General features: G+C 36.3%; 1 protein-coding gene across 2 annotated transcripts in view; it reads right to left on the bottom strand.

The window, feature by feature from the left end:
* Arhgap18 (Rho GTPase activating protein 18) overlaps positions 1 to 17,035 on the bottom strand; it is a 170,410-nt gene that overhangs the window by 18,146 nt on the left and 135,229 nt on the right. For both annotated transcript variants that reach the window (XM_026380823.2, XM_026380830.2), the window contains exons 6-10: positions 15,849 to 16,014; positions 13,032 to 13,123; positions 8,721 to 8,798; positions 5,930 to 6,089; positions 4,241 to 4,323 (exon numbers count right to left, since the gene is read on the bottom strand). In XM_026380823.2, the coding sequence (XP_026236608.1) occupies positions 4,241 to 4,323; positions 5,930 to 6,089; positions 8,721 to 8,798; positions 13,032 to 13,123; positions 15,849 to 16,014 (579 nt within the window). The remainder of the gene's footprint in view (positions 1 to 4,240; positions 4,324 to 5,929; positions 6,090 to 8,720; positions 8,799 to 13,031; positions 13,124 to 15,848; positions 16,015 to 17,035) is intronic.

Raw genomic sequence — 17,035 nt, 5'->3', positions numbered from 1 at the left:
AGTCAGGCAGCCACACCCCAAAGTCCTTATTCTGGAAGCTTTTTCCTTTGGCCAGTCCACCCGGAGACAGTACTTGGCTTCTGTGAAGAACCATAGCTTGTGTGGTCTGCAGGAGGCAGAGAGTGTACCATCTGAACTAGGAACCTACTAAGCCTCTAGGAGCCATGGAGCATTGAAAAAGAGCTTAAAATATCATATAAAGATCCACTTATTTTAGAAGGTGCTATCGTTTTATCTCTAGGGATTATAAGAAAAAAAAATGTCCTTAACCCATTTTGTTCCATTATCTCAGATGTAGAACACCTACAAAAACTTAAATTGAGCAACAAATATACTATGGTAAATGAAATATTTGAATATTTATTATATTTGCAAAATTAAAACTTGGGACTTAAATGTTAAAAAGACCCATTCACCCTGAGTTTCATTCGCCTTCAGTGAAAGCACTCAATAGTTGACTGGAACCTAAAAAGAATAAAGATTGACACGAGGAATGAGGGAAAAGAGGAAAGATGAATGGGGAAGATAATTCTTACTGAATGAAAGAAAGGGAATCTTTCAATCAAATAGGCTAGATTATTCTCAGATGTTACCCACTTCTGACTCTACTGCAGATGCCCAGTCTCCTCTGCACCTGCCCTCCCCAAAAGTCACCAGCAGCTCAGGTCAGCCTGCTCTGACATGGCTTCACGTTCTCCTTTTGCCTTCTTAATTTGTCTAGAATAATCACCGATGCACAGGAATTTGAAGTTCTCTATGGGCATGACAGTGCATTAAAACACAGTACAGAGATCAGCTTGATCCTCAGAGAAGACAGATGTTGTACTTATCCCCACCTTACAGGGGAGAAAATTATGTTTTCAAGAAGGTTAAGTAACTTGCTAGAGTTCACACAACTACAAATGTGGAGAAGAAATTTAATTGAAGATCTATTTGGCCTTTGTTTCTAGACCCAACAACTGACTAAAACAGTCATGTTTGCACAGTTAGCCCAAAATTTCTACCTAAAAAAGTATACTATACCAAATATATTATAATGGTAAGACAAAACAAAATACAAACTGTCTTTCACAAGATTTCAGGAAAAAAAACAAAAAGTCTTAAGTACTAACAGGTTGATCTTGCATTAAGTTTAGCTGCTCTATAGACCTTGGAAAGTTGAAACAAAGATAGATACTTAATATCTAGCAAGATTTTGTATATAGAATATCTGTAATCCAAGCCTAGTGTTCCAATAGAAACAAGTTCAAGAGGAAAATTTGAAGTTTGGAAAATGATTGATTTTGTTCCACGGAGACTAGAACAATTGTTTAGGGACCAGTGCGTCTCTTTATGAGTATAAATTACAAAAAAAAAATAGGTAATTATTTTAATCATGGTGCGCACAAAGATATTCAAAATATTAATATCAGGATGCTATCTAGCAGGAGGAAGGGAGTGGGAAAAAGGAGGAAAGAAGATACAAATTTAATAAGATGTTAGCCTCCCCTTGCTGAAAGAACTGCAGTATTTTTTTTTTCCACAAACTAAGAACTGGTGGCCGTATAACCAATGTGATACTGCAACCTGTACACTTGGAAAAATGAGAAATTATCATACATTTGAATCAAATGTATGATATGTCAAGATCATTGTATTATCATGAGCAACTAATAAAAAATAAAATAAAAGACTGATAACTTTAAAAAAAAAACTAAGAACTGTCCTTTTTAAAAAAAGTATTTCCTTTGTGATGAGTCATTATAGTTCCCTTTCCTGAAAACACGCATTTGAATCCCAGCACAGTTATTCCTTAGCTATGTGTGGTCTTAGGGCAAATCCTTTTATATCTCTGTGCTTTAATTTTTTTTCAGTTGTAAAATGGATATTTCAGTCTCCTAGCTTGCAAGGATTGAGACAAAATATATAATACAACTATAAAAAGAATACATATGGGTAATTATATTAACATGGATCTCCTTGATATTTTTTTTAAAGAGAGTGAGAGAGAGAGAGAGAGAGTTTTTTTTAATATTTATTTTTTAGTTCTCGGCGGACACAACATCTTTGTTGGTATGTGGTGCTGAGGATCGAACCCGGGCCGCACGCATGTCAGGCGAGTGCGCTACCGCTTGAGCCACATCCTCAGCCCCTCCTCTTGATATTTTAAAATCATTCTTCTAATTCTCTAAATCAAAGGTAAGTATGATCAAGAGTCCAAATGCACAATAATTCAAAACAAATAATTTTGATTAAGCAGCTTGCCCAAAGACACCTGTCACTTTATAGGTATGCCTGGTGTCTCCGTAGATTTGCTGTGGAAATACTCTACACAAAGCACATCATGATTCTCTTTCTCCTGATAGCTGAGGAATAGTGCAAGCACTGGATACATCACAGGAACTCTGCATTAAGTTTCCTAAAATTACATTGCAATGCGTTTCCTTTTCCTTTTGTAGAAGTAAATTTAAAGTTTATTAATTTATGGTTTATGATATACCATTACAGGCTTCCATTAGAATTCTTGCTTGAAACCATCAATGTTGGCTATTTGAGTCACTAAAGCTTAAGTCAATATGTAAAATTACTTATTTGCATCTCCCAAATTTTGATCAAAAAATCCTTCTCCATTATAAAATTATCTTCTAGTAAATTTACATGCAAAATAGAAATCAACCCTAAATTTTAAACATACACTTTTAAACACAATTGTTAAAAGAATATGCCTCAGACTTGGAAGGTAAAGTCCAAAGATTTCTAGACCAGCCCAATAGCAAACATACTGGAATCAGCGTTTTCTTCTAAAACTCGGAGAATTTATTTGAATATATCTATATTTTAAGGAATTATGTGTATTTCACTTTTCACCTTCCACTCCTTGTTCACAGGGCTGTCATGCCAACAGGCATTTTTATGTGAGTAAGAAAAAGATGTTCCCCAATCTTCCTACATAGTGGAAACTATATCAAGGGCATGGCTGGTAATTAGAGGACAGGCAGAAAATCAGCCCCACTCTGTCCTGGACCCATTTCAGCAACAATCTACACATTCTTACACAGTAGCCCTGCTATGGCAATATCTGAGTGTAACTAGTCCTAGAATTGGTCTCTGCCACAAAAACCAAACCTACCCTAATATTGCCTTCCAAGTCATGCATTTGACAATCAGTAGAATAGAAGATTTGTTTCTGACATAGAAAAGGGAGAAAACTCTTTAGACATTCTCCTATTGGAGAGGTAGTGCATTGCCCCTAGTCATCCTCATGGAAGTGCTTTATCCAAAAAAGTTGAATAGTTACGTTCATTCCAAGTGCATTAGAGAACTACTGCCCATGAACTTACAGTTCAAAGAGTTTTTATAAGATGCAGAAAAAAATTCAAGACTGACCAAATGATGATTTTTCTTTACATGAAATTTCTCAACATGATATTTAACTTTAAATAGAAAAAAAATGCAGGGAATAAAAAGGCAAGGGTCCTGTTCTACCTACATAAAACAATTTTTATGGTAATGGCAAAAATTAAAGTAAATATTCTCTCAAAATTATATATTGAAATTCCTTTTTTCTTTTATAAAAGTTTATAATTAAGCCTTTACAACTACTCCATAAACTTTGGCCCTTGAGGAAAATAAATCAGTGTGGAACAATTGATACTGATTATAAGAGCCTCTAATAACACTTATAATAAGTGGCATTAAAACATATGAATATTAGAACAAATCATTTCAAAATTATATAAATCAGAAAAAAAAGCCCTTAGAGAAATAACTAGAATTTGAGTTGGTCTATCTTTAGGCTAACAAATAGTTTAAGTCACCATTAACAACTTATTTCAAAAACTCTACCTTTTGGAACTACAAAAGATTAACATCCTTAGGCAATAGTGGGTTATATTTATATTAGTGAGTCTTAGGATTTTCATTTTAAATATTATTAACCTTATTAATACACACTCATTAAACAGAATTTGGAAAATGTAGAATAGGAAACAAAAAGATATCCATTGTATCCATTAATCAAATGAACCTTAATCATCTGTTTTGGTAGAAGAAATGTTATAGAAAAACCTAAAATGCAAAACCTAGTAATATGAACAACAACCAACACAATAAGTTAATGAAGAATTAAAGACTTTCCCTCCCCATCAGTCCTTAGAAGTCTTTTCCTTTTAGACTTCTACTAATCTTTCCAAGGTAAACATCACATTGTTGTACTATGCTACGTCCTAAGGGATATTTAATGTAAATTATCCCAGCTGACCTTCAGTGTGTCTCTGTTTGCATCCGGCAGGAGAATGACAAGGAGGTTCAGAGCCTGCAGTTGTTGCTTCTTGGTTGGAAGATCTGCAGATAGATTAGACAAATCTGAACTCTTTTCTTTATTGAATATTTTTCTTTATCTTTTCAGGCAAGAAAGTTATTTGGCATAAACATTACAGTAAAATGTAAGATGCAACGACGACTGAGCAGCAAGCCTGGTTGAGAGAGTTTGTGGGAGATCAGTGGAGCAGCTGCCAAGAGCTTCCTCTCCCTCAGAATGCTCACTTCCAACTGTGATCATATGACGAGCGGCCTTATGTTTGCAGACACACAACAGTGCTTTGGAAATAATTTTAACTTCTGTGAGATAATTATTCCCCAATGAAAAGACACAGAAGATCGGACCTTCCATGACATGGCATCAGGGTGCATCTTGTGTTTCTTTTAATAGTGAGTGAACAAATAACATGGGAAGAGTCCACTAATTTCAACAGGAATAAGTAAAACAGGGTCTTGGAACACAGTTGGTGTTTAATATGTGTTTGTGCAATGAGTTAGGAAACCAAACAGCAACTAAAAGAATCTAAGAGCTACATTATAAGCACTGAATCTATGATCTTCAGTAGTCCTCATCCCATTTTAGTAGTATTTATGTACATTTAGAATCATCCCAGCATTTGTCAACAATATATGTGGTCCTTTAATCCATATTCAGGAGATGTATGCAAAATAACACAATTTAACCATTAAAAAATATTTTAAGCAGAAGATGGTTTCTTCTGTTTAAAGATGAAATCTGTTTAAAAAATACTTCTAAACATATTTCATGTTTCCCTTATAAATTTTGAAGAAATATTATGGTACAAAATGACTCATGAATTCATCTCAATATTGTATGCTTTAAGAATAACCTGGAACCGTTCTGATTGACATGGTAGCTCACCATAATTATTAACAGTGCCCCTCTTTCACTCAAAAGTGTCCCAGTCTGGAAGCTAAAGATATGGTTGCTTAAACATGTTGACAGCGTTCTTTCTTTTTTAATGGACTCTCAGAGTAAAAGGGATAATTGTGCCGGTACATAACCCTTATAAGATCGCTGTGTTCCCTGAAAAGGGAATCAAGAACTATAACAGACATTAACTTGGAGCTTGACCAAGACCACAAAATTGCAACACACAACTAGTCTGTGTCCTCCACCAATGAAGCAGCAAAGTGCTCTGTCCCATGCTTCCTCACATCAATTTCCAAATTTAATTTTTCAGGGAAAATGCTCACAGACTCTACCACATCTCCTTGTGCTTTTATGACAACTGTGAATCCACAGCTTCTCCTGTAAGTGTTGCTTTTAACACTTGGCAAGGAAAAAAAAAAAAAAAAAAAAACCGCATCAGAGATCTTCTGCAACTCCTATTAGAGAAGTACTTAAGTTTCCGGGTTTTAACTTTCAATTGTATTGTTTAAATGCCAAGCAATTAACCTGTACCCAAAGAGAACATCCTGTAGCCTATTTACGCAGACATGTATATTTGTCAAAGAAAAGGGAAACAGCCTGAGGTATTAGAGCACCTACTGTCATCCTGTGAGTCAAAATGTGTCTACTTGGGTACACCTGGTTAGCTGCCTCACCCTGCCAAATGCATTTAAAACAACATCGATGGCTCGAGCATCAAAGAGGGATGGCACTTACTCTGCACAGCCTGAAAGGCTCTGAGATACTCTACGCTGAGCAGGGGTTGGGGCAGCTCCCGGATGAAGAGCTTCAGCAGGCTGGCTGCGTCATGCTGTTTGACACTTTCCCAATTAAATGTCCCTTCGTAAAACTTTGCTTCTAGTTCTTGGCAAAGATTCTGAAAGACACAAGGGGGGGGGGCGGGGAGGATGGCTATCAGTAAGTGCATTTTTCCCCTGCTGAGAGAGTGATATGTTTTCTGCTTTACAAGAATTCCACTCTGACATATTGAAGTATCAAAAGTCAATACTTCCGTTACTCAGAAAAATACTATCCCCATCTCCACCCCAGTTTTACTTTACTAAGAAGAAATTGTACCTAAGGCCAAGATTTAAAAAAAAAAAAAAAAGTTTACTCAAACTTTAATAATGATAGAACATAAAAATTAGTTAAGTTAAAATAGTCCTTCCATTTAGGGGCTTCACCTAGATACAACAATTCTTCAACATATTAAAACAAATCACTTAAAAGAGACAATTAGTTACTTAGAAGTGTATTTGTGTAACAAAATGCATAATCAATCTTTGCACCCTAAAGCAGAAGATCACCTCTGATTAGTCACCTCTGGGAAATGGAAAACCAAATCCTATAGCAAACAAGGCATGAAAATACATCAATATACCCGTCTTCAAATGCAGCCATTCTGCTTTCAACTAACTCAAGGGAGAATTCAGAGTCCACTTAGAATTGGAAATACCTACTCATTTACCTCACAGACTCTGCAAAACTTGCTGGCCAAACTACAACTAATAAGTCAATTTAGTTTAATGATCACTACTTTAGACATTTTTTTTTTTTAATAAACATCATGGCATGTCAAAGTTTGTTACTTCCTTCTATTAGGTGAAACCAGTTTCCCCCAAGATGGTTTTTATTTTCCTTGTAAGGTGACTTTTATCACATTATCTCTTCCCAACAGAACCCCATCCTCAACCTTCGTTATTTTTATAATTAGTGAAAAGCATGCAAGTAAAGTTAGAAATGGAGAGGTAAGGGCAGAGGGAGAGAAGGAAAAGAGAAAACAGAAAAAGGAGAGAGGAGAAGGAAAAGAGGAAAAACAGAGGAAGAACCAGTAAGGCAGGGAAGAAAAGAGAAAAGCAAAAATTTTGGTTCTTATCGTTAAATTATTTGTAATGAACCAGCTGCTGCATAATCTGGTGGATGACAAGAGGCTGGGTTAACCCAGCTGAATCCACTTAATTGGACATTGTAAAAATTACATCTAGTTGTCTTTTCTGCCAGCCTTCCCATCACAAAGTAAAATCCACATATATTCACTATTCCGTACTAAAGTCAACCTGTCTTGGATCCTGTGGGGTTGCCATCATGCTGTGCTCATGAGGGCCCAAAGGCTTTGAACTGTCAACTGAGAAGCACTACTTGTGATGACATAAGTAATATGAAGCCACATTACCTGTTTCCATTCCTTTGTAAGAGAACCCATTTCTCAAGAGCTGATCCCTGAATCACACACAATGCCCATGATTGACTGGTGAACTCACCGTAGATGTTCATAAATGCAGAAAGACATCGGCAAGTTATCAAACTTACAAACAAGGCAAAGCATTTCCAGGGACCTCTATGTACCAGACATCAAACCCAGGGGACACAAGCTGAAATTTGTCAGCAGGGTATGTCACATTACTGGAATCCTATTAAAATGAGATCACTGTAGGAAGAGCCAAGTTGGCTGAATCTAGTGTCTTGGAATAAGGAAACTTATCACTAGGTGATGCAAACTGGAATACATGCATAGTAATTCCAAATCCTAGTAGCACCAAAGCCCAGCAATGACAAGCAACGGCAGCATGCACCCACTGAGCATCATCTCATCCTGGTCAGCTCTGAAATTGTCAAATAGGATAATAGGACTTAAGGAAATGAACAGAGAAGATCTCTTCCCTTGATCTTATTTATTCTTGGAGTTTCAAATTCAGTCAGACAATATCTAGCATTCGAGCAGTTTCTCTGTGCTATCTCAGTTTAGAGCCAAAGCTGAATTTGAAAGATAGGGTAAAAGAGATAGTAAATGACTGCTAACCGAACATTTCGTAGTTATAGTTCCAAAGGAACTCTTTAAAACGCATGTCTTGTGGGAGACATATGTAGTACACTCTGCCTGCAGGGTCATTTGTGCAATCACTGGAAGTTTTATCTCCCAGAACAGGAGTTGGAGCACAGAGTTAAATACAGGAGGATGCACAGGACCCCAAGGAGAAAAGAAAAGGTAAGGACAAATGGGGATCCAAATTAGGAAGTCTGGGAATCCCCTCGCCTCTTATCAGCCAGACTTGCATCAGCTGGCCACGGAAAGAAAAGGAACTGTGACAATAGGGAGTGTGGTTGGGACATTCATTCTGCCAGCTCACCAACACTAACAAAGTATGGGGACTATTGTCAAGGGCCATACTGTGCCAGAGTCTTATGTTCCTGTAAAAATAAATAAAAAACTCAGTTGCTATTACTCATCCTGATAAACCTATCACCACTACCCCCTATTAATATTTTGAGTCATCATGTTCTCTTTAGACTAGTGTTATTAATATGGCAATTTTGAAAAATAAAAACTTATAAAAGAAGAAGGGATTGTAGAAAACCTAAATATAAAGTGAAGTGTTAAGATGTTTTATTGTTTTATTTTATCCACTTTGTTAACAATAAGGGGTGGGGAGGACAAGTTGGCTTTAAAATGCAAAAGTATAATTAAACAATAAAATTGTACATTAACAGAGCCAAAAGGTTACACTACCTTGATTCTAATGGCAGCTCCAGGTATTCGTAAGAGGCCTTCAGTTTCCAAACCTCCCTCTTCAATTTGAGAAATCAGCTGTGTATAAACAGAAAAACATGCCGATTTTGATATCTGTAACAGGTACATTTTAACATCTGTTTCATATATAAATAAATGAAAGCTGATTGCAATGACATGTACACTGGATTTTATGAGGTTTTGAATGCTAATGCACCACCACAATTCAAAACAATAAGTCCAAGAACTAGTTATAATTTAGAAAAAGTTGGCTCTGGTTTTACTTTGCAACAGAAGTGTATAATTTCGCACAACAGCTGTGGTACTCCAAACAAACAGAGAACGAAGATGTTCTTTGTTTAAAAGCAACCAAGAACATCCATTTCTTCTGTTTTTCCAGCAACATATTCTGAAATAAAATAAATTCTATGAAATTCTAGTATCTGCACAATGACATCACATTTTTAGTTTGTTCCAAGAAAGAATTACTTATAATATGAAGAAAAAAATTTGTTTGCTAATATTTATTTTTAAGTCTTTGATGATAAACTCGAATGTTCTTAAACAGGACTTTTAAATCAAACCAATGGCCAATGATTACACATAGCTCTCTCTTCTGGAACCCACAAATAAAGTCTTTTTGTTTTCTTTCTAAGGATGAAAGCCAGGTCCTCCCACATGCTAGGCAAGTGCTCTCTGCCACCGAGTTATATCCCTAGTCCTTTCTGAGACAGGGTCTCACTGACTTGCCCAGGCTAGCCTCAAACTAGCAATTTGTTGTCTCAGATTCCAAGTAACTGGGATTGCAGGAAAGCACCTCTGCTCCCAGCCCTTATTTTTAAAACTATAAGCCAAAAACTCATTAAAGTAAGGCAAATGGGGGAAGTTATGGTGACAAACTATTGAAAGCTACAAAGACGACAAGAGTGGTCAGTTTCTTGGTAGGGTGATCTTCCAATTAGAAAACTAGAACCCACATTTCCTGGGCAGCACACAAATTGTTGGAGGTATTCTGTTATTTTTAAGGAAATCGATTCCACATCCTCAGTTTAAATACAATGCATTTATTAGTATTCTATAGGTTTCCCTTCCTACAATCTACCCACTTTCCCCATTAGCCTTCTCTTACTTCATCAGACAGAACTAGTCTGCCTCATGTGTAATCTCAGAATAACATTCTCAGCATATCCTAAGGCATAAAATCTTCCAGAGTACAAAAGAATGTTTTTCAGGGAAGACTCCTTTAATCATTAACCAAGGTGCCATAAGCCACCTAGACCTGTTTTTCTCTTATATATAAAAAGTGCCTCTTAAGAACCAAACTAGTTGTCATAAAAGAGCTCCTTTGACCTGAAATCAGTTCTATTAGGGTATGTGAACACTGGAAGCAATGGCATTTTTTCTTTAATGACATCACCTCTTCTATCCTTGGGCTAGGTGGTGGCTAAAGGATGCTCTGATTTTTAGGGAGCTGGGTTAAGAATTAACCAAAGAATAGTCACAAAATTCTCCTAAGGATTTATTACTAGATGAAGTATCTTTGACCAGTTGAAGTAGTATGCGATTTTTTAAAAATTAAACCAGAAAATTTTTCAAAACCACATTGTTCAATGGATAGAAACTAAAAAAAAATTTAATAAAGTATTTAAAACCAGATTTATAAATATTCAATGAATAATTTTCATTTTATTTCACCTTGTAAAATTAACAATAAAACAAAACCATGTTAGATTCTGAAGCAAACTAGTTTTTAGTTTCTACTAAAAGCATAGTTTCTATGCTTTCTCACTTTCATTAAATTCACAAAAAATTGATCATGACTTCTAAATAACTAAATGAGAGCAACATCTGAATTTTCAATATTCTAGACTTTTTTATTATTCTCAAAAAGTGAATTCCAACATCTGACAGAATCATGTGTGTATACAATCTGAATTTCATATTTTCATATTTCTCACACTTTTTCACCATCGCTTATTACATTATTAAAATATACTATTTTGCCTTCCTTTTAATTTTCAAGACTTAAAATAGATAGAAAATTATAATATTGATCTATATAGTGAATATGCTAGTTTTAATAATTTATCTCATGTTCTATAATTTATCAGTAATTCACAGCATTTCTCAAAATAGATAGTATAGATTTATGTTAACTGAAAAATGAACTCGGGCTTTTTTGACACAAAGTATGCCTAGTACGGCCTATTAGTTTGTCAGTAAGAACACGGGGTCTGCTAACTAGATTATAAAGTGGACTTTTTCCATTAAATTAAAATTAACAACATTTTATTTTTCAACTCCTTGTGAGAATATGGTTTAAACCAAGTGCCTCTGAGGAAAAAATAAATAAATACCAGATAACAACTCAATGGTAGTGGATACACTCTGCTAGTGGCCTTTTTTGGGGTATATTTCCTCAAACATTAAAAGTATAATCCTCTGAAGATTGGTAATGAATCTCTTTGTAGATCGGTGGTTTCTATTTCTTTCCTTTTACAAAACAGAGAGAAGACCCAATTGAGTTGTCCAGCTGATGAATCCAAAGGCACTTCTCAAGACAGACCACTGTGATTTGCTGCTTACTGTTCAGAGGGGACACAAGCAGATGAGTGTTACCTAAAAGCAAACTCTTCATATGAATGAAAAGCTTGGAGCTATACCAATACTTCATACTAGCAGGCTGCCAGAGTCTAGAGAATGTTGAAGAGAAAATAATGAAAAGTAACTAAATAAACTTTAACAACAATGACAACAAAATAGTGTCAAGAGAAATGACAAAGGGAGATTTTTCTCAAGGGACCGGATACCATCCTCAGCCTGGTGAGGAAGCATCATTGAACCTTATGAAAACCTAGGCTCACAGAACTTCCCTGGTATGATGATGTCTGTGTGTCCACTTGGCTACAGTGTCCATTTATTCAGTCAGACAGTCAAGATGTTGCAGGGATAGGATTTTTTCAGATGCTATTAACATTTAAATCATAGTTTGAGTAAAGCAAATAACACTCCAGAAATTGAAGGGCCTTACCCAATCAATCGAAGGCCTAAAGGCAAAACCTGGGATATTCCAAAAAAGAAGTTCTGCCTCAAGACTGAAGCATGAACTCTCACCCCAGGGTCCAGACCGCTTGCTCCACATCTGAGGCTTGCTAGCACCCATACCTAGTTGAGAAAATTCTTCAAAGTAATTCACTTCTTATCTTTCTGCACGAATCCCAATGGTTCTGTTTCTCTGCAGAGCCTTGGCTAACATACCTAGGAAGCATGTTGCCGAGATTCCTGTTCTGAGAAGCCATTTGTCTATAAAGACTTACATCTTTTCTTGAGACTAAAAGAATTTGTCAGTAACCTATATTTGTTACCCTCTTTCTATTAATCACAGGAAGCATTGACCACTATTCATACAGATACAGGTTCTGTAGGCAGTGGCTGTCAGAAGCTGATGAGTAGGATAAACCACACAACAATGTTCATCAGGAGAGACAGAGATGCACAGGTTTGGTGTAATGGCAAACAAGAGCAGTAAAGGTCACAATGCTAGTCGGTAAGACAGGGAAATGACCAATTTGGCATAGACTAAGGGCCAAGATTAAGCCTTAGGTTTGGATGAGTCTGTTGGCCTAGTCAACTGTGAAACCATTTCTCCTGCCCCTAGAGATTTCAGAAACTCATATGCCTGGACTGTTGCAAAGTATCCATAATGTGGGTTGTCCACAACTGATCCAATCTGCCTTCTTCAGTGTATGCTTCCTAGCTTTTGTCAAATGTAATCTGTGCTTCAGGAGCAATGATGGCTCAGAGGTTGGGCTGGAATTTTTTATTGCTATAGATAATCCCCTTATGAATAATTGAGTGTTGACTACCCAAGTGATTTGATAGTTTAGCAATCATTTTCTAATTCTACTTTATGGTTTCTTTGCCTACTTTGGACATAGGCACTGGAAAATTAAATCGGACATCCTCACTGTAAATAGGAAAGCTTGGGAAGTACATACAGGCATGAAATATTCATGAAGATTCAATTCCCTAGAAATTTATAAGCAGTTCTCACTCCTATGTATTATAGAATTGAAATCTCAATTATACAAAGCCAGCTAATATAAGACAGGAAAATGATGCCCGGTGATCACAGTTACAGTAATAACACAGAAAGCATCACCATGAAATAAAAATTATGAGCCCTCGAAACAAATTTGCTTCCTGAATAGAAAATCCAAGTACCACAAAGTAAAAGAGACTATCAATTGAAACTATAGCATATAGTATAATAGTATGAGTACAAAAAAAAAAAAAAAAAGGCCTACTTACTTTTTGAAAGATCAAGGGTATTCGAGTTCCGGGCACTTTTCTCTGATCTTGTTCTAACAATGTGGCCAGTGGAACACCAAAAAGACCAGAATCTGCAACAAGAAAACAAAATGTCTTTGTTTCCATCAATTGACTAATAATAATAAATACAAAAAAAAATGTTAAGGCATAAGATTTCTGACACTGTCATTCAATTAGACAACTATTTATTGAGTACCTACTAGGGAAAGGACAAAACTTGGCTGGCCATTAGGTATAAATAGGTCAATAAAAAAACTGACCCTGCCTTATGGAGAAATATAACAACAAACAATGTGTTAGCTTGTTGTTACTGTGACAAAATGCCTGAGACAAACAACCTAAAGGAGGAAAGATTTATTTGGCTCATAGTTTCAAAATTTCAGTCCATGGTTAGCTAGCATCATGGCATAAGGACAAGGTAGAACACAGCTCTCACCTTATGATGGCCAGAAAACAGAGTGGAATATGGGACAAGATATAGTCCCCAAGGGCAGAACCCTAAGGCACACCTCACTCCCTTCAACTAGGCCCAGCCTCTGAAATTTCCATCACATCTCGATAGTCCATTAAATTGTGAATCCATCAATGGATTAATCCATAAAGTCAGAACCCTCATGATCTATTTACTGCCCCAAAGCCCCAGCTATGAACATTGTAGCACTGGGAAACAAGTCTCGAGCTAACACATGTGCCTTTAGGGGATGTTCCATATCCAACCAGAACACTAAAGATTGCAAAAACATCACTGAAATAATTAGTAAAGGGAAAACTGCTACAAAAAAGGAAAAACAGACTCCTATGAGAACATATAAATATTCAAACAATTTACTAAAGTTCAATCAAATTAAAAGTTATGGCTGAAAACCAAGTATTACTCATCTCTTCTAAATTGACATTTAACATTCTACAAAACAGCTAAGTATCAATAAATGCCATTTTGAGAAATAAGCCAACTTTATGATCCTATTCTACAAATGTTTCCACTTTAAAAAAAAAACAGTAGATATTTGGTATTCTTAATTTTAAATCTGTAGGGTTTTTTTTTTAAATATAGTCAGTAATCATTCCAGAAGAAATGATAGTAATTTACAAAAATTATAAATGATATTATCTATCATATGCCTTGAGTTTGGTAGAGCATAGTTCCTACCCAGAACCTCCACCTCATCCCCATCACTAAGTGGAGAATTACCATAGACGAGACAGCACTTCCTTTATGGCACACATTAGAGGAAATAAAAATCATCGGTGAACATGAAGAAGGGGGTGACCTTGTAATCTGAGGACAGACATTGGACACTAAGATGCCACTCACAAGAATTCTAGTAACACAAGAAGTAACTTTTCAGTTTGAGTTTTAAGAAAAAATGTAACTGAAGAATGCCAAGTGTGTGGTATATAGTGTAAACAGCTTAGATAAGCGATGAAGATTATTTTTTAGCTGGGTGTGGTGGCATACACCTGTAATTCCAGCAACTTAAGAGGCTGAGGCAGGAAAATCACAAATTTGAGGCCAGTCTCAGCACTTAAATGAAGAGGGCTGGGATGTAGCTCAGTGGTACAGTGCTCCTGGGTTCAACTGAAACACCAAAAAGACCATAATCTGCAACAAGAATTTTTTTTTCAATACTGGAATTTCTACTGTTCCATGGAAACTGTGATAGCTTTAATCAGAGCAATACTTCTCTGCTAGAATGGAATCCTTAAAAACACAAACATAAAAATCATGAGGACTAGGTTTCAGTTATTTCAATGATATTTCTATCTTTGAATCGCAGGTTTTGTGATGAGATTCTAGAAAAGCATGTGAAGTCTTCTTTCTCCACAAGAGACTCATGAAAAAAAAAAAAAAAAAAGAGCACCTTTTAACCCAGAAATTCACCATTCCAAGCCTCAAGCTAGAAGATTCCTAGGAACTGAACAGGGAATGCGGTCCACCGTGGGTCCACTAGGACAGAGGATCTGAGGGAAAGACATTTCAGTCCTACAGAGAAACGGCCGCTAATATTTAAACCAGGTGACTACTTGCCTTGGCTAATGTTACCATAGCAACTCATAGTCCTCATTCATGGTGTCCCTTTAGGAAGCACCTTTCAGGTTAAACAAGAGGACAAAGAGTCCTACATCGTAAAGCTTTGTCAGTAGAGAATTATCTGGATTTCCAGACCAATAAAACCCCAGAGGAACAAAAACCAAAGACTTATTCATTCTTTATCATGCTACAAAATATAAATTCTATTTCTGTAATAGGTAAAGCAAGCTGCTTACAAAAGAAAAACTACACATATATAGGATTAGTATCATCTAGGGGTACTGTATGTATGTCACAATGACATTTTCTTAATAGGATAAGAAATATTTTCAAAATGTAGTTACAACTCTCATGTAAGTGAACAAAGGGACAAAATACTAACTACCCCAGTATTTTCTAGCCAGTGATAAGCGAGAGTCATAATTTAGGACCAACCAGCTCAAAGTCATTTTTCAAGATCTGAATTTGAAAACAAATATTTTTTTTTAAATACAGTTTTCAAAGGAGAAAGCATAAAGTTATGATTCTTTGATTCACAGTTTCCTTCTGTGGGAATTATTTGATTATGCCTTTATTTTCTATAGTCTCTAAGACACAGTATATTTTTATCAAGTTACTCAATTTTTGAAGGCAATGTTTTAGAATCTGAACTCCAGATGTATTTGCAGATGTTGCTTTGATACCTGCCCACAAGAATACTGCTAAAAAAATCCATTTTGATGCTTTAAAAGTCAATCTAACTATTTTTTTTATTTGAAGGTTACCTTTTGTTTTGATTTTCGCAGCTTTCTGTTGTTTCAGCTCGACACCCAATACATCATAGAGAGCGGTCAGCTCAATCAGGGCTAAATGGCAAACTTTCTTCATGTCCTGGGGTGCAAGGTCACCAACCTTTGTGGTGCCCGTTTTATCTTTTGGCAATCTGAAATCCTAAAATAAACACCATTAATATAGTGAAAGCTGACAGTATCTAACCATTTTTGTAATGCAGGAAGAAAAAAAAATCATAACTCTATAAAGAAGTTGCACTCAGATTAAATGACAAGGAAAGCCATGATAGAATTTTCCGAGTCAGAATGCAGAGTGAGTGATCCTGTCAAAAGGGTGTGGAAGTTCCAGAATCTGACAAAGTGAATGAGATCATATACTGGGAGGGCTCCTATCAATACTACAGATCAAGAGAGTAAGTTCAGAAGAGAAAATGACTACCAGTTAGTGGTTATTTAAGAACCAAAGATTAATCAAGCATATGCCTGTAATCCTTCAAAACTCGGGAGACTGAGGCAGGAAGATGTAATGTTTGAGGCCAGCCTGGGCAACTTAGTGAGATCCTGTCTCAAAAAAAATCAAATAAAAAGGGCTGGTGGTAGTATACTCTTGAATTAATCCCCAGTACCACCCAAAGCAAAATTGGAAGTTGGGGGATAATCAATGGGGTGGGGGTGGAAGAGGAGGATTACGTGATATGATGAGGATACATAGGAAGAAGAGAAATAGCAGCATGAGTGTGTGCTTAGAATGTGCCAGGTACCCTTCACATACTTTGTGTATCTTCTGTAAGTAAAAACATGGTAAGGTTGGTAAAGGCTACGGGGCATGGGATAGCAGCTGGAATGAACTTTAAAGACAGGGCCTGCCAGTCATCCAGCTGCTTACCAGATATGCAATTTGGCAATTGCTTAATCTTTCTGCAAAATGGGAGGAGAGGGAAGAGAGAAAGGAGGAGGAGAAAAAGAAGGAAGCCACCTAATTTAAAGTGCTGTTGTGTGGTTTAAACGTCACCACTTCCCATCGACTTTTATGTGGTTGCTCTTATTAGTTATTATTACTTTCACCGCTGAATACACCAAAATGGAGAGGTGCCACTCAGGACCACAAGCAAGTCAGTGATATTAGCCGTTTTATGCATTTCTCAAATATCATCTAGTACTCTTAACATTAAACTCATTAT

Source organism: Urocitellus parryii, chromosome 8, assembly GCF_045843805.1.
Source record: "Urocitellus parryii isolate mUroPar1 chromosome 8, mUroPar1.hap1, whole genome shotgun sequence".
Lineage (NCBI taxonomy): Eukaryota > Metazoa > Chordata > Mammalia > Rodentia > Sciuridae > Urocitellus > Urocitellus parryii.
This window is presented reverse-complemented; position numbering and strand designations above follow the sequence as displayed.